Source organism: Anopheles arabiensis, chromosome 3 (genome assembly GCF_016920715.1).
Source record: "Anopheles arabiensis isolate DONGOLA chromosome 3, AaraD3, whole genome shotgun sequence".
Taxonomy (NCBI): domain Eukaryota; kingdom Metazoa; phylum Arthropoda; class Insecta; order Diptera; family Culicidae; genus Anopheles; species Anopheles arabiensis.
This window is the reverse complement of record NC_053518.1, coordinates 16,933,010-16,958,607: the sequence shown is the minus strand read 5'-3', so window position 1 is coordinate 16,958,607 and position 25,598 is coordinate 16,933,010. Positions and strand designations below refer to the sequence as shown.

The 25,598-nt window shown below is 42.8% G+C and overlaps 1 protein-coding gene across 2 annotated transcripts in view; it reads left to right on the top strand.

Annotated features, from left to right (window-relative positions):
• The window catches only part of LOC120900382 (inactive dipeptidyl peptidase 10), a 110,872-nt gene extending 87,529 nt beyond the window's left edge, over positions 1-23,343 (top strand). For both annotated transcript variants that reach the window (XM_040307287.1, XM_040307286.1), the window contains 10 exons: positions 396-555; positions 8,387-8,500; positions 12,930-13,053; positions 14,083-14,197; positions 15,690-15,804; positions 15,940-16,554; positions 16,629-16,981; positions 17,048-17,166; positions 17,590-17,775; positions 20,287-23,343. In XM_040307287.1, coding sequence (XP_040163221.1) covers positions 396-555; positions 8,387-8,500; positions 12,930-13,053; positions 14,083-14,197; positions 15,690-15,804; positions 15,940-16,554; positions 16,629-16,981; positions 17,048-17,166; positions 17,590-17,775; positions 20,287-20,337 — 1,952 coding nt within the window. In that variant the 3' untranslated portion in view covers positions 20,338-23,343. The remainder of the gene's footprint in view (positions 1-395; positions 556-8,386; positions 8,501-12,929; positions 13,054-14,082; positions 14,198-15,689; positions 15,805-15,939; positions 16,555-16,628; positions 16,982-17,047; positions 17,167-17,589; positions 17,776-20,286) is intronic.
• The last annotated feature ends 2,255 nt before the right edge of the window (positions 23,344-25,598 follow it).

The following is a 25,598-nucleotide window of genomic DNA, read 5'->3' as shown; positions in this document are numbered from 1 at the left end:
AATTGTTAATAACCCTTTTAACATTGGAAGAACAATTATTTACTAAAATGTACTAAATTAGCTCCTTTTATGGTAAAGTTAGTAAATACAGAAAAAGAAGTCACTTATTTTATTAAACGTTCTTTTTTTTTATTGATTTAAAAAAACTCGATTGAATCACGACAGCAGCAGCAAAAGTTTAATTCCTCTGAAAACCCCCTTTCATCCCGCATAAAGCTTTCACCATTATGGTATCAACCAAAGCTTAAAAGCATCATATGGTACTCGCTCCCACTGCCAACCAGTAGCCATTAGATGCAATTGCGCTACATTGACTCGCGCCGGTGCAATTATGTGATTTTTTAATTAACTTACCCGGTTTGGTCCGATGTTTCACTTTCTGTCGTTTTCGCTAGAGGAAATCCTGCACACCAACAAAGCCATTTGGCTTTCGACCGACGGCCACCTGATGCTGTACACCACCTTCAACGACACGCTCGTGCAGGAGCAACAGTTTGCCTGGTACGGCACGGCGACCGGTGACATCAATCTCTACCCCCAGATTCGCTCCCTACGGTAAGCGTTTGGATAACATTTTTGTTATTTTTTGCTATTGCTTTTCCTCTATGCATTTCTAAAAGAAAGCGACCACAGCAAACACCCCACCAGCGGGACGATGAAAGAGAATATAAATTACCCGCCAAGGATAAGCTATACGCCGAGCGCCGGGCGGGCAGTGTGAAACTCGTACTAGAAGAAGCCAGTTCTATTAATTGCGGTCGAGCTTTTGCAGCGTTTGAAACTGTTGGCGACTGCGTTGGGAAGCTAGACGCTCACACACTTACACACGCTTCCGTTCCATGGGTGTATCTTCCTAGGGTCACTGTTTACAGCCACTGCCCGAACCAATCGTACCATTAGAGCCAGTAACATTCAGTGTTGCTAAAGTGTTTTTGGTAAAACTTTTCCGCATTAGCAGCACGGTCACGTGCACTGGTTTCTGGTGGATCGTTCGAATCAATCGATTCGGTTTTTGGACCCGAGCGAGATGCTGTTTGGTAGTCAGCTCTTCTGCCAATGGTTACGCTGCTTAAATCATTCCAAACATTATCAACTCGTTCAGAGTGTTCTTCGGTGCGTAAAAACATGTGTCATGATTATCGACCCTTTATACGGTCGAGCAGATTACGGTCGAAGCAGCAGAAGTTGCTGATTTGAAATAACGAGCAAGTATTGTGATGAGACATGCATACGTATCTCTTCAATATTAAGAGATATGTTTTGCAAAGAAGGAGTCTCTCTAAAATGCAAAATTAACAAATCTAATAATTAACTAATAGAAATTAGACATATTACCATATAGTTGAAAACCTTTGTTCATAAATTAAGAATGATAAATCAGCTTTTTTTTGTTCATTTGTTGTGAACCATCCTTTATCAAATACCTTCTTTTTTTTCAAAAACATATCAGTCATCGAAAAATAATTTATCATACACTGCAATTTCACTATTATCAGTGATCACTGCATAGTATTGTTAATGTCCCTCAAATGGCACGGATTTGTGCTGAGATGGAAATAGCATGCATAACATAAAGCGCTCAGATACTTTGCTGTCCACTGTCGCATTTATTGTCACATTCCTTGCTTGTTTGGTCACAGGAAAAAAAGGATAAATGTTCGAAAAGGAATTTAATATATTCAGGGACAACTGATGCTCATTCTACACTACGCCGAGCATTTGCATTGTCACGTTTTTCAACCTTTTGACTATGGTAATAGAATGAGATGGTGTTAATGCTGAATACTGGATAGATTGAATTTTATATTATCCTAGAATTTTGGATAGCAAGTATCGATAAAAGATAAAAATAATATTTAATACTTCCAACTATTGACAGTAATGAGAAAAACATTTATATAACTAGTACCATCTTTATACGAATACCATTCGACGCCGTTTTTTCTCACTTCAATAAACTCTGAAGCACATAGCAAGAGACACCAACGAACGAAAGGAGCATTACAGCAACAGATAACCAAAGTATCATTTCTTCCGGACCCTTTTTCGAGCATTCAATTACGCCAAACATTCACCTATCTTCATTGCCATCGTTGAATCATTTCGCCATTGTTACATCGATTGCAGGCTAATAATAATAAAGCGAGAAGTATGAAGGAGAGGGAATGAAAGAACATGAAAGAGAGTGATATTTTTGGCTTTCCACATTTTCCCAGCCGCTCCGTACGTTCGCTGCTTCGATGAATTCATTCTTCCCTACATTGTGCCATGCTTAAAAACAATTTTTGAAATGATCTTTAATACACCGAACCACGGCAAATGCTTCGATTACACAACCGTGCTGGCTGTGATTATTTTTATTTTTCAATTTCCTTTCCATTTTTGCGCCGAGTAAGGCAGGAAAACTCCGTACCATGCTACACGAGACAGTGGAATGAGCTTTTTTATGTTTTCCCTTTCACTGACAAGGCACAAAAAACGAGTGTTGAACGAAGCTTTGTGCAAACGTGCTACGCGGCAACCGAACCTGATGATTCCATTACTCGTCTACATCTACACACAACCTCGACAAAGTGCACCTTGTTGGCTGGTGATATTCTCTTGTTTCACCCCTTTGCGGCACCCGCGTAACGGCCCTCTTCCGGCACACACAGAGAGAGAGAGCGACAGATTCCTTCCCTTTACATCCTTTGATGCTTACATCCGTCCGTCATCCGGTACAAAATCCGGATACCCGGTACACCCGGGCGCAGCCATTTTGTAACATTTCCCTTCGACATTTGCACCCCTGCATCACCCTCATTTATGCGCGCGAAAGCTTTTCATCAGTAAAGGCGCTCATCTTACTTACTACGCTGGTTGGAGAGACTGGCCCCGGGAAGCTAAGCGTAAAAGCATAAGCACTGAAGGACATCCACTACCATTTTTCACACGTCCATCTGTGCACACGTCTTGCTTTCCCTCCTTTTCAGTATGATCATATCCTTTTCTTGCCTGAATATCCGAGGTGTGTGTGTGTATGTTTCATTCTTAAACTACCCTTTTTTACTGCTCACATGTGTTTACTTACTCAGCCTCATCCATTCCAACGCCAATGTTCGGTAGGACTGCTTTGCATACACAAGCAACAAAACCCCTTCGGGGAAAGAAAATCCGCCTCTCCTTTATGCTCTCGGATACGCCCAAACAGAAGCTCACCGTGTAACAGGAGCGCTTGGATGAATAGCCAAACGCGCGGCTGCTTCCGCACTTATCATTTGCCACATTGCCTCGTTCACGTTGCACAGGGTGGTGGATCAAGCGAGCGGTAAGCAAAGCACAAAAAAAGGATGCGAAACAAGGTAGGCGGCTTCCCTAAAACGATCAACTAAGCAGCAGTAGTAGCGACGGAGAGCTTTCCTTTTCAGCTTTGCTTACCTTGTTAGGCGGCGAGAACACACATCAAGGATCACAATTGATTCCTTTGCTTGCATGCAGCAGCCAAGTCAGATCGTCAATGCTGCGCATCATTTTCTCTTCCTTTTTCTTGTGCCAAAACGACGCCATTAAAGGATAAAACAGAAGTCCTAAATGACGTCGTTTGTGCTGCTTATGATATCCTGTTCGCTGTGGAAAGGACTGTAGCAAACGGGTGGATGAAAAACAACGGGCACATGGTGCACACATGCAGCAACTGCTATTATGGTTTTGTGCTGGAACAGGATCCACGTTGAATGTTAGACGACAAACAGCCTTGGAAAGTGGCAGGATTGATTGTGTAATTTTGTGCTGATAGTTTTGCGCTCAAGTTCAAGTGTAATTGAAAAACTGCTTGCCTCTGCTAGCATCTGTTTCATTTAACTCAGATCTAATTTGTTTTTAAGGCATGGGAATCATGGAATCATTACTAAAAGGTTTAATAATATGGACAAATAATTAGTAGTAAGTACAGCAAGCCCTATCGGAGTTGGATAGCTTTGATCGCAAGCTGCAAATTATTTGCAAAGTTTTTGAAAGAATTGAAAGTTTAAATAACTGAAAATTAAATTCACATTTAAATGAAATTATTCCACAACATCATGTAATGTATGCCTTCTTTACTAAAGCTTACAACTCTTCTTCTATTCATTGTGATTCTATTTCATTCGTTTCATTTTACATTTATTGCGTATGAAATCATTACTTTTGTTCTATTACGTTTTCTTTTCCTTCTCTTTGGTCTCGCAATCTTCCGACAGACATACCCGAGTGATTCTGAATGAGCACGGTCCTTAATTTAGCGTGTATCTAATACAATTCATGACAATTTGGAAAAAAGCTTCCTGATTCAATTGTTTTTTTGGTCGCTTTATTTATCTACTACGCAAAGTATTTGTAAATGAATTTGCCTCTCTTTAGAATCACCTTTCTTGCTCTATTTCCCTTGCTCCACCAGAGATGGTACAAAAATATCATTTAAAGGGTATAATATCTTCCAAAACCGAGGCAAAATCAACGGTTTGTGATAGACAATCTGAGTAACTCCTGTGAAAGTTCCATTCATGTTTTCTTCAATGAAGGCCAACGGTTTTCTTACCGTTTCAACCTTGAACCGGGTGCCTAGATACATAAAAAAGAAGAATAACGACCCATCATCAAGCTCGTTCTCTGGACATTTTCTCTCCATGTCCATCCATAGAAGGAAAAGAAAGGAATTCCATTATACATGAAAAAAAACTACACTCTCTCCGCCACTGGGCACGGTATTATCCTTTCGTCTTTTGTATGTTTGTACTTGTTCCAGCGGATCGTTTCATGTTCGCGTATATCCCGGATGTGCTTTCCCGATGAGCTTCAACGAAAAATCGACACACTCAGGAGCACACCTTTTCTTTCCCTTTCGTCTCATTGTGCGGCTAAGAAAAAGATATTTATTGTGTTAGACCATGACCATATACCCTCTTTTTTCTGTTGCTCTCGCGTTTCGATCGGGTATGTTTTTCCACCCATACAACCCTTGGTTACCTCGCCGGAATGACATATGTGAGTGAATTATTTAGAATATGCTGCTGAATGGAAACCCATAAATAACACAAATGAAAAATGACCAGCGCCGGGGAGTGAGGGGCGCATCGGTAAAGAATGTTTACTGCAGGAGGGCTCAAGATCGAAATAAAAAAACCCTTCCACTTTGCTTTTAGATGGAATGTGGAGAATGTATGTTTGGTAACGATCTATGCGATTTATGTTTGACAAATTGCACCGAGCTTGGACCGTAATTGTATGCTACGGGAGGGGTAAGCTTAGCAATTCAAACAATATGCGCACACAACACACACAAAACAACATGCTGTACCAATTCTGACACTGAACTCTGAGCTCTTAAACATGACCATCCACATCCACTGAACTGATGGCAACTGTAATAAATGATGAAACAAAATGATTATTGATGAGTTTGGTGCAGCCCATCAAAGGCTGTCATGCTATCTTGATATGATTTTGATGGAACTATGATAGTGTTATGTGTAATATTTGATCGATTGGCAGTAGCTGGTGGTTTTATGTTATTAAAACATTAGTTTTAAGCAACACATTTAACGATTTCAATGATAATTCGCTCTAACAGGATACATTTCAGAGCTTATGCTAGCTTTTGGAATTTTCCATCGTCAGGTAAAGCACACCGGAGCCTCTCGTTCCTATGCTTGACTATCTCCACCCACTGTAAGCTTGTTGATCCACTTTCCCCAACTGTAACCAATGCCAGATGTCTGACGTGCACATTACACAAAGTTGCTCATGCGATCCGGCCGGCATCCTGGTGTCCGTGTTGTTAATCGTGCTCATTTCATGGAAGAATGATTAGCACAAACATAAACGTCAGGTTACACAACTTTACACGGTCTGCATTGCATCTGTAATGTCACAGCAACCGGGCAATGTGATGGAAAGTTAACGAAGGTGAAAATTTGTTTGTCATAACCGAGGTACGTTAAGCGTAAGTTTTACATTTCAAACAAGCCGTGTGTAGCCGGGTGTACATGCTACGGGGAAGGAGTTAGTTTGGCTGTTAATTAACTTTGCGAGGAGAGACACTGCATCGAAACTGTGATAATGATACACTTTTCCTCTGTGAAAACTGTTTTAATTAATTTCATAGAGTCATTATTCTCGGTAATGCTGTGTTATTTGGAATTGAAACAATGTGATATAGTTGTCCAGCGCACAATTAATAGTTGGAGAGACTACAATTTAGTTTCCACATTTCATTTTCATTTTATCGAATTTATCCAATATCATAACAGCAGCTTCCACTTTTTTAGCCAAAAAATTTATTCTCATTTCACAATTAGCTGTGGTAAGCTTCTTCATCCAGCCGTTCCCACATCTCGCAGGATCTATTAGCCACAGTACATAATTTATTCACTTTTCCGAATTCCCCCACTGAGCTCTATGATTAATGAGATTAATAGTTCTCGTGTGAGCATCCTGGGAACGAATGGCAGCTTCCGTTAAGTTACAATACCCAGCACAAACAAAGAGACGCTTTGAACTACAACTTTACGGAAACCGAGGCGCTCGTAAGAGAGCTGTCACCGATAGTACCACGACCGATCTATTGGACGGAAACTTTCAGCAAACTCAATTCCTGCCGGAGTACTTTTCGCCAGCTTATCAAACTCTTCCTCAACGGTACTAATTTAAAGTGCCTTTCACTAAGCGTTTGCGTGCCAAACGGGATGCCCAGCAGGGGAGAACCAAAGTCTCAAAACCAATGCCCACACCACCGTTCAAACGGGAAAAGCCCATATTAGAATTGGAAATTTCAAGGACATTTTGCCTGAATTTCCAAACTTCTAATGATAGAGATTTACTACTGCCTGGGATCGTTCGCCCGCCCACCGTGCTTTAGAGCTTCATTTACAACTCCGTAATTTCACTAATTGGAAGATAACTCAAACTCAACATCCCCTGTGGGGAGAATGGCAAAGAATCTAAACGGATAGCTTCCCCGATGAAGTCGTTGAAGGAATGTGAAAACTGTTTAAATATTTACATTGCATGCTCGCAGCAGTCTCGACACGTCAATGATTCATCGCCTTCCGGCAAGACATCGATACGACGATGCGTTCGAAATGGGAAACCGTAAAGTGAAACAGAGTGTACACGGCAATGTTTCGCCAGCTGTGTGCTCCTGTGGTTTGAACTTGTTGTGCTTAACTCGCTCTTTGTTACGTCTTAGAATCATCCTTTTTTGGATGTAGCTTTAAAATTATGCACTCTTTCCATTGCTTTCTGCTTATACAGAGCAGAAGCGTATTTATTTATCAAGCACAAAACAACCATCTCAAACTAGGTCAACGCCTACTCGATTAGAATTTATGTCTTTTGCATCTACATTTTATGGGAATTTATTCCAGCTCCAACGGAAAACGAAACACCAACAAATACTATTCGAAAGTTTAATTTAATTCATAATTTTAAGATTTCCCAACTGACGCCGGTTTCCTGATTCTTCGCTACGCTACCCAACGTCTCGTAAATGTTATGATTCAATAAGCCAATCGCTCGCCCAAACACGTCACCAACACTAATGAAACAATGGAAGCAGCACGTGCAAAGTTATGCGTACCTCGGGAAGTTGGGTCTGGAAATTGATAGCCTTTTTCGGTCTGTGGAGGATCTCGGACCCGGTTATTATCGCGCACCACACTCCGCTATAGGAGCAGGATCGCGAAAGGGAGAACAGCTTCTGCAATAAAATCACAACCATTTTACTATTTTCCTCTCGGTGCCACAACACACCATGGATGCTGCTGCAGCCAGCTGAATGGATAAACTTTTTCCAAACCCATGTTACCATTCCGTGAGTAAAGGGCTGAAAGGGAGCACGCTGAACGCTTCAAAGTTCAAATGGTGTAGTTGTTTTTTTTTTGTAGAGTTAGACGAGGTTAAGGAAAAAAATACACATAAACGTAGCTACCGAGCTCGGTGATGGTGCAACTTTTCATCGCTTTCCGTTTGACTTTGCTGGATGTGCTTTAAAAGGTGCTCCTCCCGGGTGCTTTTTTCGGAATGGAGCAGGAGAATGTTTGCCGGTTCGCGCTAACCGGCCACAGCGATGCTATGTACGAGTGTATGAGGAAGTCGTTTAGTTTGGAAAGCGTTCGCATTGCCATTGGATGTTCGTTGATGGTAGCATTGGATGTCAAGTAGATACACATGTGATACGTGGAATAAACCGCTTTATCCACCGAACTGGAACGTTGCTGTCGGAAACATGAGAAACAAACCGCTTTAAGGACTTCCTCGTGTTTAAACATTTGCAATATCCTGACCTTTACTTCCGCTAAGTTGATTTTTTTTAAATGATAATTCTTACATACCTAAACTTATAGCCCTGTTTTTGCTTTTTATTCTACAGGTATCCCAAACCGGGCACCAGCAACCCCACCGTCACGCTGAACGTCGCCGATCTGACCGACCCGAAGAGCATTCGAATGAACAAGCTTACCCCGCCACCGATTCTGCTCAATCAGTAAGTATGCAGACAAAGATGAAAAGATCACTTCTCACCACTCGTAACCCCTACCCTTGGCGGGTCACAAGTTTGACAACAACTTGGCGAAAACTTATCTTATCGCTTCACGTCCGTGCCCCAGCATGCTTAACGAAATCACTTTTAACAGAGTTTGAAAGTATTTTTCGTTATTTTTTATTAGCAAAATTTAAGCCCCAGTGATTGAAAAATATGCAGATAGATTTACCGATGTACGGAATACAAAGAAGATGAGACAAAGTTTCTTTCTTGAGTGCGCAGAGTGCACCAAAGCTGCCAAAGAATGTACTTTTCACAATGTTGTGTTATGAAAGTAAGCAAAAAAGTTAATATGTGACACGTAGTCGCCATCTTGACTTCATGCCACGTGGACAACCCTTTTAAAACGTTTTTCATAATTTCATTCAATAACAAAACGTTAAGAACTCGATTTTTTTAATTCATTCATAATTTTGTGACTATAACCGGGAGTGATAGACCATCGGATCTATACCATTGCATCTCTCTAAGGACCAACGTATGTAAGTGGTATACTGCTAGATCATTCTATACAAAGGCATTCCTAGCTATTATAATGCTAAAACGTGATTTAATACTCCTGGAATGGTTTTTATGCTGGAATAAAAACATAAACAAGTTATAAAGAATAGCATAATGATTTTTATCGTAAAAAAATGGTCACTTGATCGTCAGACTCGAAAGGAACATTTTGCAACAATCTCCAACAGAGCTACACACTTAACTTTGCATTAAAATAAAGATAGGTTATAGTGCTAGGACTCAAATTCAACAATTGAAAGTAAATGTTCGAGTTGAGAATATGGAATAAGCGAGACAAAATGCAACAATTTGATGAATAATGTGACCAAAATGCATACACTTTTCTACCTAACAGCGTGCAAATTATTTTCTCTCCTGAACAAAATGGTTTAATCTATCACAATCATCGTTCGTCAACTATAATTTAAACTGTTCAAAAAAGCTTTCAATTTTCATCTAAAAGCATTCGCATTTTGATTGGACATCAATTCTGCCAATTATTGATTACCGGTCACTTATCCACCATTACCAATACGTATAATTCGTAATCATTAGTTGCATGGAAAAATCCATAAACTTATAGAACGTTATGGTGAAGATTACAAGTGTGAAATAATGCGTTCCATACATAAACACACCATCACACACTATCTGAGGCACATTCGTACTTTTGTCACCATGATCACAAGTACAACATTGATCCTGATCGTCGGTTCGGTGCTTTTGGCTTCCTCTGGCACAAACGCTAAGCTTAAGCCGGTAGAAGAGTTATTAGCCGAGAAACGTGTAACACATTTACTAAGTTCCATTCTTTCCGCATTAGACGATCCTCAACCAATTATAATCTCCCAATGCTATGGAGATCGTTTTGCGGAATCAATTATAAACAACGTTCTGCATTTGAGTGGTTCTACCTTTCAAAATCCTTTAGTTTACAATCGACCACCTTCACTCCAAGATGAAACAGCTGGTGTAAGAGGCGTAGTTCACAAAGTGAAAGTGTGCATCGTTTTTAAAATCAACATCACCTACGATCTACCCCCACGCGAGCTCTTTTACTACACTCAGCAACAGTTTTGGGATCACAACGCTTATTTGATGATCGTATTCCAGCACAAAGCATCTATTAAAACAGCCCGTGCACTTGCTACCGCGCTTGAGTACTATAAAATGCTGGGACTGTATCGGATACTGTTTCTGGCCGTGGAACTACGCACCGAAACCCTTACTCTATACACCGTAAATCCGTTCACGAAACACGTTCAACTGCTGGGAGAAGACGAAGCCAACCTATCATACTTGTATCCAGAGTATCTGTCCGATCTGCAAGGATTCCAGTACAGGATCGTGTCCATTTCGATCGATCCACTATACATCGCTGGCAAGCTGTACGGACCGGAGGTGAATTTAATGCAGGACATTGTGCGCTACCAAAACGCTACTTACACTCTGCTAATCGAACGGAACCGCACAGACCGGTTCATTGAGCGCGGGCTTGGTGATCTTTCGCTATCGAAAAGCTTTCTTGCCGGATCTTCTCTGCGACAACATCACGCCATCCCAACGCATGGTGGCATTTGTGTGCACATACCAGCCGGAGATGTGATCGGCTTGATTCACTTCTTCGTCAAACCCTTCCACTTGGACGTGTGGATATGTGTGGTGGCCAGTGTTGCAGTAATCATCCTCTGCAAAGCTATTTTCCGCGGAAGAATATCGCTAAACGTGGGTTTCTTTTTCGGCGAATCGTCCGGCAACTGGGCACGGTTTAGCGGTTATGATCGAGTGTTTATCGTTATGCTTGGCTTGCTGATACTGTTCTGTCAAACGCTCTATGAAAGTCAAATACTATCACTGATCGCACTGCGGCTGTACGAAAAACGGATCGATTCTGTGGCGGAGCTGTTCGCCTCTGACTTTGAACTAATAGCCCTTCCGATGGTGCGCAACTTTGTAATGGCCATCTTTCCGGAGATTGAACATCGGCTTCCTGTAATCGAGCATGTACCGTTTGGATTAAACGCTGATAGAGTACAGAATGCCGAACGGCGCACTACATTGGTTCCGTGCTCGTATCGAGTGTTTGAAAGGGTTAGAAACAACCCGATGGATAAACAGTACTACATCATGCGCGACGCTTTCATACCTATGTTGGAGTTTTTCACGTTCAATCCACATACAATACTGGAGCTTAAGTATCGCACCTATCGCGAGTATCTGATAGAGGGTGGATTTTTTAATTATTACACCAGTTGGTATGAGCAACTTGTGAAGCAGGTGAAGCATGAGCAAACGTCTCACCTTGAAGCAGAAGTGCTGAAGACAGAAACGCTTGAAGCTATTTTTCTGCTCTATCTGTATGGGGTAGCAGGCAGTACAATCGTATTTTTGTTGGAAATTGCTCTGACGTTGTCTTCTCTGATTCAGGGCAAGTTCTTTGGGAAATAATAATAACCAGGTATTTTAAATGCAGTGTTTAATGTGGGCGTTTTTCATTCTTTCGACGTGTTAAAATTAATGAGAGCTTTTCGTAGTTAGTAATGTTGGTATCTCGCAGGTTGAACTCTTTAAACGCGATTAACCAGAATTTCACGCAAACCGTAATTTATACAAATGGTTTCCTTCTAAAATATGTACAAGTGTGAAACAACAAACCCACTGCGCTCTGCAGATTTACATTAAAATTTACAAAATAACACAATGAATTCACTATTACACATGTTTTGATCTTTCAAGAATAGATATTCGAAACTATGGTTTAATAAAAAGATTTCTTTTAATAGATTTAGTAAATTTTCCGAAATTTGTTACAACAACATGCCAATGCTCTGTTTCTTCTATTGTAGCTAAGAAGTACGCGACAAATGATGTTGGATGTAGTAGAAGTGTATCCAGATTAAATGTTAAAGATTAAACAAAGTTTTTTCCTTTTATTTTCAATTATACTGAAACCAGGGCCATTTCATTCTGAAAACTAGCATCCGACTGCTAAGTAGAGCTCATCTAAAACATAAACATAAATTTCAATAGCTACTCAAAAGCTCTGCTCTATCGTAAGGTAACATCCAACGATGAGAGCATTCTTTAACGTTCCTTCCCTTCCAAATGGTTGCTCAAAAAGTAAAGCGTCGTCCAAAAATCGGCACGCAAAACTCAAACACAATTACAAAGTTACGGTTTAGTTGAGATGTTTCACTTTCAACCTAAAGACCGTGATTATTCCCCGCGGTCTTCATATCGATTCAGTAGAATTTACGTATGGTCCACGTGGCCAGCAGAGGGCATGCTTTCATTTACAAGATTTGTTTGTTCCAAGGCGCAGCTCCCGAAGCACAGACGCTAGTTTGGCGGAATCGATCATAACACGGCAAGTTCTTGCCAGGGAAAGGAACAAAGTTGCAAATGAATTAGTGAGCAGTTTGACAAACAAACTTTTAACAAACTAACTTTTGCTTACCTTTCTTCGCAAATTGGGGAAGACAGAAAGGAGCATAGAATCAATTACATCAAAAATAGGACATTCCTCTGCTGCAAAGCATTATGAAAAATTAAATAACACTTTAAAGTAAAATAATATCGAAAAAAAAGGTTGAGCAGTTTGTTTTATAATACAATAAGGGATTTATGATTTGGTTGATGCTCATAATTCAATAAACAGTGCCTTGCTATCCTCACCATACACGGTTCCATACCCGAAAGAAGTTAATCACAATCACTGCCTCGATCTCAAACCATTCAAGACTGTCAGCGGCTCTGTTCGTACTCAATTAATCTACACATTCGATTCGCTCCGATAGCCGGCCACCTCACGTAGGCAATGTCTCTGTCCATCTGTTTACGTTCGCTTCTTTCTCCCTTCCCTTCACAGAGAGCATTACTTCACCAGCGCATCCTGGGTGTCACCGTCGGAGGTCAGCGTAGTTTGGATGAACCGACCCCAGAACCTATCGGTCGTGACGCTGTGCAAAAGCCCGATGTGGTACTGTCAGGAGGTAATTTGTCTTCCCAACAGCATTATCCTTGTCCATTTGCTTTTCTCTCCCCTCCCCCTCCCTTCCCCAACACACATCCTACCACCCCGTTGACGATGGGGACAATCATGAAATCGTAAGTGGCGAGAGCAATCCGCCGAGATGGCTTTATTCCAAATCTCGAGCCACCGACGACGAAACAAACGAAGCGAACGTAAGAACACTGTACCATACAACCGTCACAGATCAAATGCATACGACTAAATCTCACCGAGATACTTAACATCCAATCCTCGCCCTGTACCGTTTTGAAGCACGAGCACGAGCAGACTCACCTCTCAAGCGTCATCATACCGCCTGTCTCTTCAACTAGAACGTGCGCTCGCTGAGTGACTCGAGCGTGTACGTGGGAACGTGAAAAAGCTCAACAATCGGGCGAGGGATGGTGAAGCTTTTCTGGCGAACGGAGCATTTCAACTGTGAAATTGAAACAATAAATCTCTGACCAACGCTTTCGGTCACCACTGCCACCAACATTACAGCGAAATTGGCAAGGGTGGCAGGTGAAAAACACAGCAAACTGAAAACCACCAGGCCAATCAAAACCATTGGCCATTCTCGTTGGTGCAATCGTCGCGAAACGCCCCATGAAGAATACCACAACGTAATGACATCGTTTTTCGGCGGTTTCCTTTATCTCGACAGAAAGGAAAGCTGTAAACGTGAAGGGGTGACGAAAAGCGTTCTCCACTATATAAGCACGGATTACCATCGGTCGGTAGTTTGCGAACCCGAGAGCTACAGTGGGACGGTAAGGAGTAAGGCCGACACTTGACTAGCCCCAAAGCTGCTAGATCAAAGCCACCGAAGCTGAACGAATGAGCGAACGGACCCAAATGAATGCCCTGCCCCGACACTAAAAGCGACATCATCCACTTTGCAATGTTTGTGAATTAAGCAGGATTTATTCGAGTGCGTCTCTCATGCTGTTCTTTCGTGTCCGATTTTTTTCTTCTTTTTTTCTTCCCCTTTCCCAACCTCCCAACACAGACACACCGGATTAGTGGCGATGGACGCGGCTGGGTCGACGAGATGTCCGTACCGTTCTTCAGCCTTAATGGCAGCTCGTACATTGCCATCTCACCGTTGCGCGATGGATCCGCAGGTAGGTCGCATCGTGTGCCGTGGTTAGATGCTTCTGTTTTTTTTTTTTTGTCGCAGTAGTTGTTGGAGAGGTTAGAAAGCAGGAGAGTAGGTTCCGTTCCTCACCAACGCCACAAACCAGATGCTTCCGGATGTGAAGACACTTTCTCGCGCGAACCGCTTCCGGCACTGTTTTGCGTACATCGCGCATCCGTATTAATTATTTAAGCGTGTGCATAATTCATGACGTAGTTTTAGGGCACTGTAGCCTGTCGAACATTACAATGTAATGGAAGCGTCGTCATGAGACTTCGATTCAGAGATGATACTTTTACTGTCTATTTTGTTAAAACTGGAAAGACATTTTTGTTTTGTCTATTTTGTTAAAACTGGACTATTATAACAATTGGAAAAGATGATACTAGAATTTCTAGTATCACTAAACTATTAGCTCTGTAAAAAGGTTTGAGAGTACAGGGGCTCTAAAGGATTTTAGGATGTTTCTTGATGCCTGGATGCTCTGCTTTAAAAAGTCCCATTTCTAAAATTTCTAAAATGTAAAGAAAACAATAATAAATAGTGGGGAAAAATTTATAAATAATAAACAGTGGGAAAACATGTTTGCAAATAGGTAATAATTCACCAAACTAAAAAAATCTAAAATAGACCCAAAAAACTTGGAAAATAGCTAATAATTATTTTTGATGATGATAACTCATTAAACTTTTGATTTTTATAAATCGTAACACTTTTTTAGTAAAAACAACTCAAAGGATTATTTAACCTATATATAACTCCATGTAACATAAATAAATAAGTCTTTTTTAATAAAAAAGATTATTGAAAGTAAATATAGACGAAAATAAGATATTTTCAATTGTTAGCTTTTCTGATGAAAATGCTTTCAAAATGTGTTTAAAAATAAATGAGTGGTTCCATTCTTTGCTTATTTTTTTAACATGTTATGATACACTTTATTAAACAAAAAGTACCCGTAATGGAATTTACTGAGAAATTGCATACTTACTAACAAACAATAAAAAAAGTGAAAAGAACCTTCAAACATACTGCCCACGAACAACCGTCTATAAAAACAATGACCCATCCCTCCCAAAAGAATGAACGATGTACGACCTAATGCTAAAGATATGTCATCTTGCCAATTTGTTACCGTGCCGTATCGCATACTGCATACACTTAGCTCCCGGAGACCCTTCGAAACTAACCATACGCTACCGCCAAAACACTGAACGGATAGGCACATCATTCATTCAGGGTTCGGACAGTACCGTACCCCAAATAAAACTCGACCGTCTTGTCAGGCTTCTTGTTCGCCTCTCCTCTCCAATCCAAACCGAAGATGGATGTTCCGTTTGATCCGGTTCGGCACCAGCTTCAAAGTTTCTCCATGGATTTAGCTCATTATTCAGCCACTCCATTATCCCCTGTTCATATACATACATGATGATAGCCTGTTTTTTGCTTTCTCGTCCGTTTTTTGCTTACTTCCCAAGGACACTTCCGGCACCTGGTCCACGTACACATCGGCAAGAAACGCATCATACCGTTGACGCATGGTCGGTTTGAGGTTAATAAAATCCTCCACTGGGATCAGGCGAATAATTTCGTGTAAGTTGGCTGAGCTTCAATAATAAAAAAAACCTCACACACACAAACCGCCGTGCCCTTTTAGTGTGTATGTGTTTCTGGAAATGGTGTAATATATCGTCGGTATTATTTTCCACCACTTCTCCCACCCGCTAGCTACTACCTCGGTATCCCGGAGCATTCACCAGCCCAGCAGCACCTGTACCGGGCCTCCTCACTGCCACCGAAACAGGGCACCTCCCCTAGACCACCGCGCTGTCTCACCTGCAGCCATCAGCACAGTGCGCACGCGCACGTCACGATCAAAGCATCGAACCGGGTGCAGCAACAGTGGAACGACGATTGGGAGGATATCGAGGACGAGGAGGAAGAGTATGTCGAGGAGCCGATGACGACACCACCCACAAAGCGAAAGCGAAAACCGTCCGAGCCGGAAGTGGTAGCACCACTGCCGCCAATGCCCTGCCAATACTTTACCGCCGTCTTTGCGCCGAGCAATAGCGAGTACGCACTGATCGAGTGTCTCGGTCCGATCGTACCGTTCAGCGCCATCTATCGCATCGTGCCGGACCTGGCCAAGAGTCCGACGCAGGTGCTGTACTACCTGCAGAACAATACGGCGTTGGCCGAGCGCATCAACAAGGTGGCACTGCCGCAGGTCAAATCCTTCCCGGTAATGATCTCGGGCGGATATCATGCCCAGGTGCGACTGTTCCTACCACCCGGTCTGCGGGAGGATGAAATTACGCGCTATCCCATGATCGTTCACGTGTAAGTATTTCTTCCGAAGGTTTTAAGATGCTTTCGTGTAATAATCACATTACATTTTCCCTTCGATTCTTCAGATATTCCGGCCCAGGTACACAACTCGTCACAGACAAGTGGCGCGTCGATTGGAACACCTATCTCGCGGGCACGAAAGACTACATCGTAACGCAGATCGATGGCCGAGGATCGAGCGGTCAGGGCTACCAGCTGCTGCACGAAGTCTACCGAAGGCTCGGCACGGTCGAAGTGTCCGATCAGCTTGAGGTGGCCGAATATCTGCGCGACAGTTTGCACTTTGTCGACAAGCGGCGGGTCGGTATCTGGGGCTGGAGCTACGGTGGATACACGGCAGCCCTGGCCATGGCCAGCCCGACCAGCCTGTTCCAGTGTGGCATCAGTGTGGCGCCCGTCACAAACTGGAAGCTATACGGTATGTCTCACCCAGGCCTTGACTTGAGCCATAACTCATCTCACTTTTCCTTTTTGCATCGTTCAGATTCAACGTACACCGAACGGTACATGGGCATGCCGAACGTTACCGACAACTACAAGGGCTACGAGGACAGTGATCTGTCGAAGCACGCCGAGAAACTGCGAGACAAGCAGTTCCTGATGGTAAGCATTCGCTGACGTCCATTAGACCGTTAGGCATTACACTAGGAAAAAAGCACAAACAAACCGAAAAGGATCGATTGCAACCATAGAGTGTGCTAGATTACGGCTATCAACCCTATACCCGGTGGAGGATGGGAGCAAAACGCAATCCTTCATCGAGTAATTTCCTTTCCCACCATTACTGGATACGACCAAACGAACAGGCGGAAGGAAAAGAGACCCCCGGTCGAGCATTTTCGCCGTCATCGCTCGGCAAATTTATGTTCCGTACACCTCAGCCGCCTCTGCCTCAGCTCCCGTCGTTGCAGTAGAAACGCGCGAACCCGCTACCATTACATTTAATCAACCATTTCTTCGGAACTCACCACCCCGATTTCACCCAACTGTTCCGCTCTTCTCATTTCTCGTACACACCAAACACAGGTTCACGGTACGGCGGACGATAATGTGCACTTCCAGCAGAGTATGGTGTTCTCGAAGGCCCTCTCGAGCAAGGGAGCACTGTTCAAGCAGCTGATCTATCCGGACGAGGGCCACAATCTGGCCGGCGTGAAGAAGCACCTATACCGGTCGATGACGCTCTTCCTCGAGGACTGCTTCCGGAAGCTGGTAAGTTAGCTTGGCGAGCCGAGATTGGGTCGAAAGTGCCCGGGATAAATCTTTTCACCCCCGGGTGGCAGCACCGCGGCCAGGCATGGGGGGCATGGTGTCTGCGATTAATGGGCACAGTGCGATGGTTGGAGAGGAGGCGGGAGAGGCTTTACTATTCTTAACAGTGGTAAATTGATGCTCCACGCATTACACTCTACGAAGCGTTCCTTGGCGGGATGGCGCTAGTCCTCGCCACAGCAAGGCTCCATCGGCGCCATCTGAATTGCAAATGGTGCGTGTGGTTTTCGGAACGTTTTTACGGTTCCGTTGCAGAGCAAACGTCGAAGCGGCAGTTTACCGATTCTTTAAGGCAGTGCTATACACCGTTCTACATTCAGCGTAGAAGAAATATATTCTACTGTTTTATTGAGATCATCCTGAGGGTTACAAAATTTCAATCTTGGAATGTTTCAGCCCATTGGAACATTGGAATTATTCTACAACTGAGGTGTATTTTCCATATCAAATTAGCAGTGACGTTCCGTTATATTGGATTTTAACACTTGTGCATAAACAATAATGCATCAAAGACTCGTTATTATAAGCTTTTTGTGATAAGAATGAGTTGTTACATTTTGAATATAGTTGAATCATTAAAATTACTATTTCTAAAAAATAATTTAGTGACGTAATGATAACAATCAATCATGCATAACCTTTTCAAATGTACAACAATTTGTTAACGTTTGCTCCCGCCTGATATTCTGTTTGGAGTATATGGAAGATTTACATAAATGTTGCTGCCAAATGACAAATTCTTTGTAAACAAAGGAACGCGCTGGTTGACAAAAAAGCGTGTATTTCAGTATAAAATCACATTAAAAAATGTTTTTATTTTGCTATGATACCTCAAGGCAATAATGTCAAGGGAAAAACACTCAATAATGATATTGGTTTGCCTGATTTAGTCTTCTTTCAATGTACTTTCAATACATTTTGCTCATTGATCCCTTCGACCTTACCATGCAAGCAACTTTCGTAAGAAGAGTTGTACACAGAATTAATGAAAAATACGCTTGTCTGGCAAGCCACATAAGAGATCTACGTCCAGGAGTGCCTGGTAAATCATCTATTATCATTGCAGATTCCTAAATTCACATAATATTCCTGTATTATCTTCTCATAAGTTTTATTTTATGAAATTTTACCAAAATACATTTTTTGTATATTTTGGGGGGGCTTTTTGGGTATTTAAGAAATTATATTGAATCGCAAAACCCATTGAAATCAATAATTTAATCATCATGTCGAGCATGATGTTCCAGATTGCTTAAACTTCTTCAAAATACTAAACCAATTTCAAGAATGTTTTTGTATTTATATATCTTTGTATCTTTGGCATCCTTCAATGACTTTCGCCTAAAAAGGGCACACGTTGCGCCATACATACTTTGTAAAATATAGATTAATAAACCACTGAAATTGAAAACACATAATACGGTGTGCTGGACCAACCACTGGACCGTTAAGTAGATAATTGATTTAAAAATGTATTCAAATCTTACTTCTTCCCCTTCATCCCACTGTAGCTCAACGAGCTGTCCCACGGTGATGAAGTTTTGCCATCTGCACAGCTTTAGCAATTAGCCACATAAAACGTTCCCGTGTAATGTGCACATGCATAAAACATTTTCAATCGTTTCGCCAACCCGCCAGCATCGAAACACCATCCTGGTAAACCATTCCTGTTTGTCACGTAACGGCCTCATATCGAAGCGCTCAAGACAAGCGCACCAGCCAGCTTTTGATACCTTAATTAACATTCAAAATCATACTGCCATCGTACCATCGTAACAACAGTAGTGCTGCAAAGAGCGAACTTTCGACCAACCGTAACACCAGGGCAGGACCAGAGTAAATAAAGTTTCATTACGTCCTCTACTACCCCTCATCCCGCCGGCAAAACACAAACCACTTCCTGCGTGTGTGTGTGTAACGGTGTAAGAACAAACTTTTTTCACCAAACTTTTCCTCGCGAACGCACCTCGAGTAACGGGCATTTACTCCTATCAGAGCTCGAGGCGCTGGGAAAAGAACACTCCACCGCGGTCCGCGTGTTTCATTAATAATAATGTGAAAGCACACTTGATGGAGCTCGGTGCGTTGCGGGATGGCGAATGGGAAGCTTTTCCCGGCCCCGGTCGTACCATGCTACGCGCCAGTTCAACCCCATTTTGGTTGATCGATATCGAGCAAACAGGCTGATAAATTAAGCCATTTGGCCCCAAGTTCACCCGCCTGCGCTAATAAACCTGACATCACATCACATTTCAGCGACAGTCACACGCCCCAGGGAAACGTCTCAATATAATGCTGCCTTTTTTCCGGGCACGCCTTGCCCCGTTCTTTCTAAATTTACTTTCAGCGTCTTGCGTATTGTTTTGCGTATTTTTTTTACTTCGTCTTGCATTCTCGTGTCAAACGTTAATGTTCTTTCTTTTCTTTCTGTCCTTTTCTTGTCTTTTCTAGGTGCCGCTAGATGTAAAGCCCGGCCTGGGCAATGGTGGCTCCAGTGATTAATATTTGCTTGATTACTTCGGTGCTACTGATTCAGCTTCAAGTTTCATGTAAAAGTTTCTCACTCTTCTCTAGCAAAATTGCTCCCTTTCTACACTTGCTCTAGCTCGGACAGCTTGTCTGCACGGGAAATGGTGCGGCCAGTGATGGTTACGCACGTGGTAAAACTACCAGGATCAAATAGGGAAAAGTCTTCCCGACATTCTCCCACCCGATCGATTTCGATCGTGCCGCAGCAACATCATCACACGCAGCGGATGGTAGTAACGAACGAGACACCTCTCAGTGCCTGCCCAAGGCACCAGACCCTAACAAGAGCTTCATGCGTAAACACACACGCACGCACCAGCCCGTGAAAGTAAGGAAAGGGAAGCGAAACAACAAATAGGAAACAATGCGTTACACACAAACTTGTAGTTGAGCCAATTTCTGCGTAGTATCTGAAGTAGGATTTTCACATGCCGAGTGACTTTCTCTTTCACTCGGCAGCACGGTAGAAACGAACAGGAGGGAACGGGAGAACGGGGCGGGCGGGTAGAAGCAAGCGTTACTCTCAGCTGGAGTGTCGGACCCGGCACAGCGCAGCGCATATCCTTTGCCGCCACAATGCCCGGGCTGGCCCAGCACCCTTTGGGCCTCAAAATTCAAACCCGCATTCACTTGGGCGAGCAAATACACTGCATCATTAAAACCGGCACCTCGCCAAACGTACGCTTGCCATCGAGCGTACACCGAAGCGGCACGAGCGGCATCACAGACGGAAAGCAAACAGTCGCGAATTATAAATACCCCCGGTACACCGGTGTGTATGTGTGTGTGTTAGAATAAAGGGAATAGAGTATAACCGAGACTCGAGCAAGATTCTGGGAACATTCGTTAGATAGTTGGCCGTGCAATCGTGTCGCAGTGATGTTGGCACGTTTTGGCGCTTCAGCGCTGTCCCACGGTATCCCGGAATGACTTTAATTGCCTTCCCACTTGCAGTTTACTTTTGGACTATTCCCATTCACTCTCGAGTGAAAGTCAGACAGATGAAAAGAGGAAAGAAAGGAAACAAACAAATGTCATCACTAGAACAATTGTCTGCAAACAAAATGGATAACAAGAGCACATGAAAAAGCAAGTAAGTTCTTAAAGAGAAAATCACCAAACAATACTATAATAGTAAACACAATAATGTAAAGCGACGACATTAAAGATAAACAAAACAACACAACAGGAGCAAAAATGAGGACAAGAAAAAATAATACGGTTGTGACAAATTAAAGCAAACAAAACACGAACAGCGTGCGACTGCGAAGAGTTCAGCACACGTCATCGAGGTGGAAATGAATGCAAGCATCACCTGCTGAGTGACGGCATTGTCCGGAAGGGTCGTTGTCCTTTCTGCCACATACATACATGCGATACACGCTACTGAGCGGCGTCACCCTGGGCTGGGCAGAGACAGTGCAATATTAAAAGGTGTGCAGCAGCACCCAAAGGAATTCGAGCTGACTCGCGCTGGACCCTTTCCCAACTATCTTTCCCCAGCATTATGGTTTATAGAGTTTAAAGCTAAACAAAACTGTACATATATCAAAACGAACGTGTGATAGTCGGAATCAGTGCGGAAACCGCGCTGAAATGGTGGTCTGTAAAATCAACAGCAACAGACCTTAAAGCGCGTGCAATAACAATTAGCAAACCCGTGAGGGGTAAATGAACACAATCGTACATTACCCTGTTCGATTGGGCTTGGGTCGTGTTTGGGCAAGGTGGCGTCTTTTGGTTGAAGAAACGGTGTATAAAAGTTCCCATAGGAATGTTTCGGAAAGTGATGTAGTTAATAACAATAATATTAATAACAATAATAATAGTGGTGTTTGTAAATTTATCCCTAATGAGATAACAAGCAACAAGTTCCCGATTCTTATGCAGCCATGTTCGGCGAGGACGAGAGAAGTGATCCTTTTCCAGCCTCATAAGTCATAATTCCTATCATATTTCCTTTTGCTTTATTATTATTATTATTATTATTATTATTATTATTATTATTATTGTGAGTATATAAAATAATACTTAAATCCATTTACCCTTCCCATACGGCTTTGCTTTTAACGAATGCGCGTACAGCACTATCTTCTGTTAATGCATTCAAGCTCAAGGTTTAAAGCAATACAACTAGAAACAAACAAAAACAGTCATATCAACTACCACCTGAACAGTGTCGTACACACCAACTCAAAACATCACAAAGTACATTAAATCGATATCTTTGCACACAAGCTCACAAGCTAGCCATCTGTTTCAAACTGTTTGTTTCAATTTCCTCCACAGAAGCTGCTCGCGAACAGAACGTTAGCCTATGCGAATGGGAAAAGCTAATCGTACTGATCTATCTGAACCCATGCGCCAGTGCGCCAACCCAGTGGAATTAAACAGGGTTAGGCCCCAGTTGGAACTGTTTTTATTTTCTCTCTTTCGCTTTCTCTTATTTACACTCTAACCTCCCCGTTCTCCAGGGAAATGGAAGGTACGGTGCGTAACCCGTTGTTTTAAATTTAATTAACACCCCGGAGATGGTATCATCCCGGAAAGCCACCGGATGGCCACAGTTCGTGCTGAGCTTTCGCCAACGGGCCCACACGAATGGTCCTTTCGGGTGGCGCCATTTTCAGGCAAAAAACCCCAAACAGACAACCATCTGTTGAAACGAAGGACACTCCCAAGGACACATACACACACACACGCACAAACCCACCGAGCGGATGTGGGTTTTCCAATTTTCTCCGAACCATTGCCATTCTCCTCCAAACCTTTCCATATTTGGAGGACACAGATTTCATGGGTGTTAAATTAATTTACGATTATGATTTTGCTCGATTTCACACATTTGCCAACCGCACCACAACAACCGAGAGTGGTTGTACGTTTAGGGGATGTGGAGACGGGTTGTACATGGTACAATTGCCAATTTCTCGTACCGGGGACGTTCCATTTCCTCTTCTCGGTGGTTCTCGGGGCGGTGTGTGTGTGTGTGTGGTTGCTCCGATGCCTTTCCCGATCGAACATGGGGTAGAGATTAAACTCAAAGCTCTCTGCTAGTCTGGTGGGAGCATGGGTCTAACATCACTGAACCGAGTGTCGAGTTAGATTAGAGGAGTTTTTTTTGTCGTTGTTGTTATGTGTCCTTGCTTTTGCTAGTAGGATTTTTATTTCCAGTAGGTTTATTAGAATTTATGAGAACGCTGTTGAACGTTGTGCCGTTGCGTTGAAGGCATGGCCTTCAGTGTCGTCTTACATTATGAGGTGTGACACCATGAAACCGAAGGGCCAAACGACTGGGTTTTTTTGGGGGGGACAGGGACGATTGATGATGTCCGTTGAAAAACTCGAATGTCTAATCCCTTTGGAAACTTATTTGGGTCTTCTTTTGGCCCTAATCTAACAATTATTTATGATATCTTTCATTTATCAAACCACTACCTAACTACTCCAAAACAATGCAACCATTTCAAAATGTTATGAAATTACACCTGTTTTGCTGTACGAAAGCCGTAACGCAGCCGGGAGCAACTATACCCAAATGATTATGAGTTTTCCCGCTCCTGTTTACCTTTTGCTTTCCAGTTACGAACCTCATTCTCATGCATACACCGATACGAAGGGTTTTACGATTCAACCATAAACCGCTCGCCCTCTTCATCACCGAAGATGGATCGTCAAATCTCGTTGCGAGTTTTGATACTTTATTATTTACCTTTGGCAGCCATTCCAACGGGGGATGATGCACGAAAGGATGATGCTCTCAGCATGCTGAAGGGGTACAACAACAAATAAAAAAAACCCTCATTCTACACCCAGGCGCTGGTATTATCTGCCAGCGGCCAATACACATGTGAATACGAGATTTGCGTGGCTGTATGCGTGTGGGTACGTCAACGAAACAATTCCAACGCATACACCGGGGCTGGTTCCCCAAGATTACAAACAATCCCTGTGCCCTTTTCCCCATCTGGCTGGTCGGAAGCGGGATGTGATGTGAAATTCAAACACAAATACTCTCCAACCCTCTCCCTCGGGCAACACGTGTATTCCTTCCCCAAAATCCATACCCACGTTATCTTATTTTTTAACCGCGTCACGGAGCTTTTGGATGGAAATTTGTGATGAAAGGGCGCGCACACTCTCTCTCGCCCGTACATCAGTTGCACGATGATGCGTGGAAATCATTACCCCGCTCTGCCATCGGAACAAAGAGAGGAAGAAGAAAAAGAACGCATAACTTCCAGCTGAAAGCTTTCGAAAGGATGAGTTTTACCTTTGAGTTCATATGGCTTGACTGTGTTCCATTAGGCTGTTGTGTAACAGAGACGCATTATGCCACACGTCCTTTCGCGATTGGTTGCGGCGGTGTGCGGTTTGCCTAGAGCGCAACCGACACCGAGTCATGTTTCTGTTTTGTGTAAGCAAAAGGTTTTGGAATGTCAGGGGAGAGTGGGGGGGAGGGTAGCAGGCTTGCTATCATTGTACTTTAAGAAACAATTTAGACCGACCAACATTAATCACTTGATGGTGATGTTTGCAATAAAGCGGCGCCGAATAATAACGCACCCGTAGTACCCACGATAGCGCCGCCGCGGTTGCGCAAATAAATGGCCACCGTTTCCGTTAATGGTTTATGTGCGTTCGTAAACTAACTTTTTCGGCGGTTTTTTGCACGTAAAAAGGGTTTTACTCTACCAAAACGCCTACTCCCCTAAGGCTTGTATTCTTGCTTCGTAATAGGCTGAGAGTGTTATGTGAACGCTTTTTCCCCCCCGCTACTCTATACCTTTTCATGTGATGCGCTCCCTATACCTCGTCATTCCCTAGTTATGACGAATTAATCATCCGATCAAATCGAAATTACTGTTACGAGAAAAGTTATTCCTCGTGTCCTTTGTGTTTGCATCTTTCTTTTGCGTTTTGGGGGTGCGTAATAACACGTGTTGATGAGTTGCTTTCGGCGATAGCATATCCGTTTCGTGTTGCTTCCTTTAATCCCATCGAGACGCCTGTGTGTGTGTTTTTCCTCTCTCTACTCTCTCTCTCTCTATCTCTCTCTCTCTCTCTCTCTCTCTCTCTCTCTTTCTAAGCGTCTCTTTCAATCATATCAGTGATATAACAGTAGACACCTTTCTGTGTGCTCGATACATTTACATCAACGCATAGCAATTATCACACCTCCTCGAATTCTGCTCAAGCCATAAAGTTTGGTAATCTGATGCTGCAATAGAATA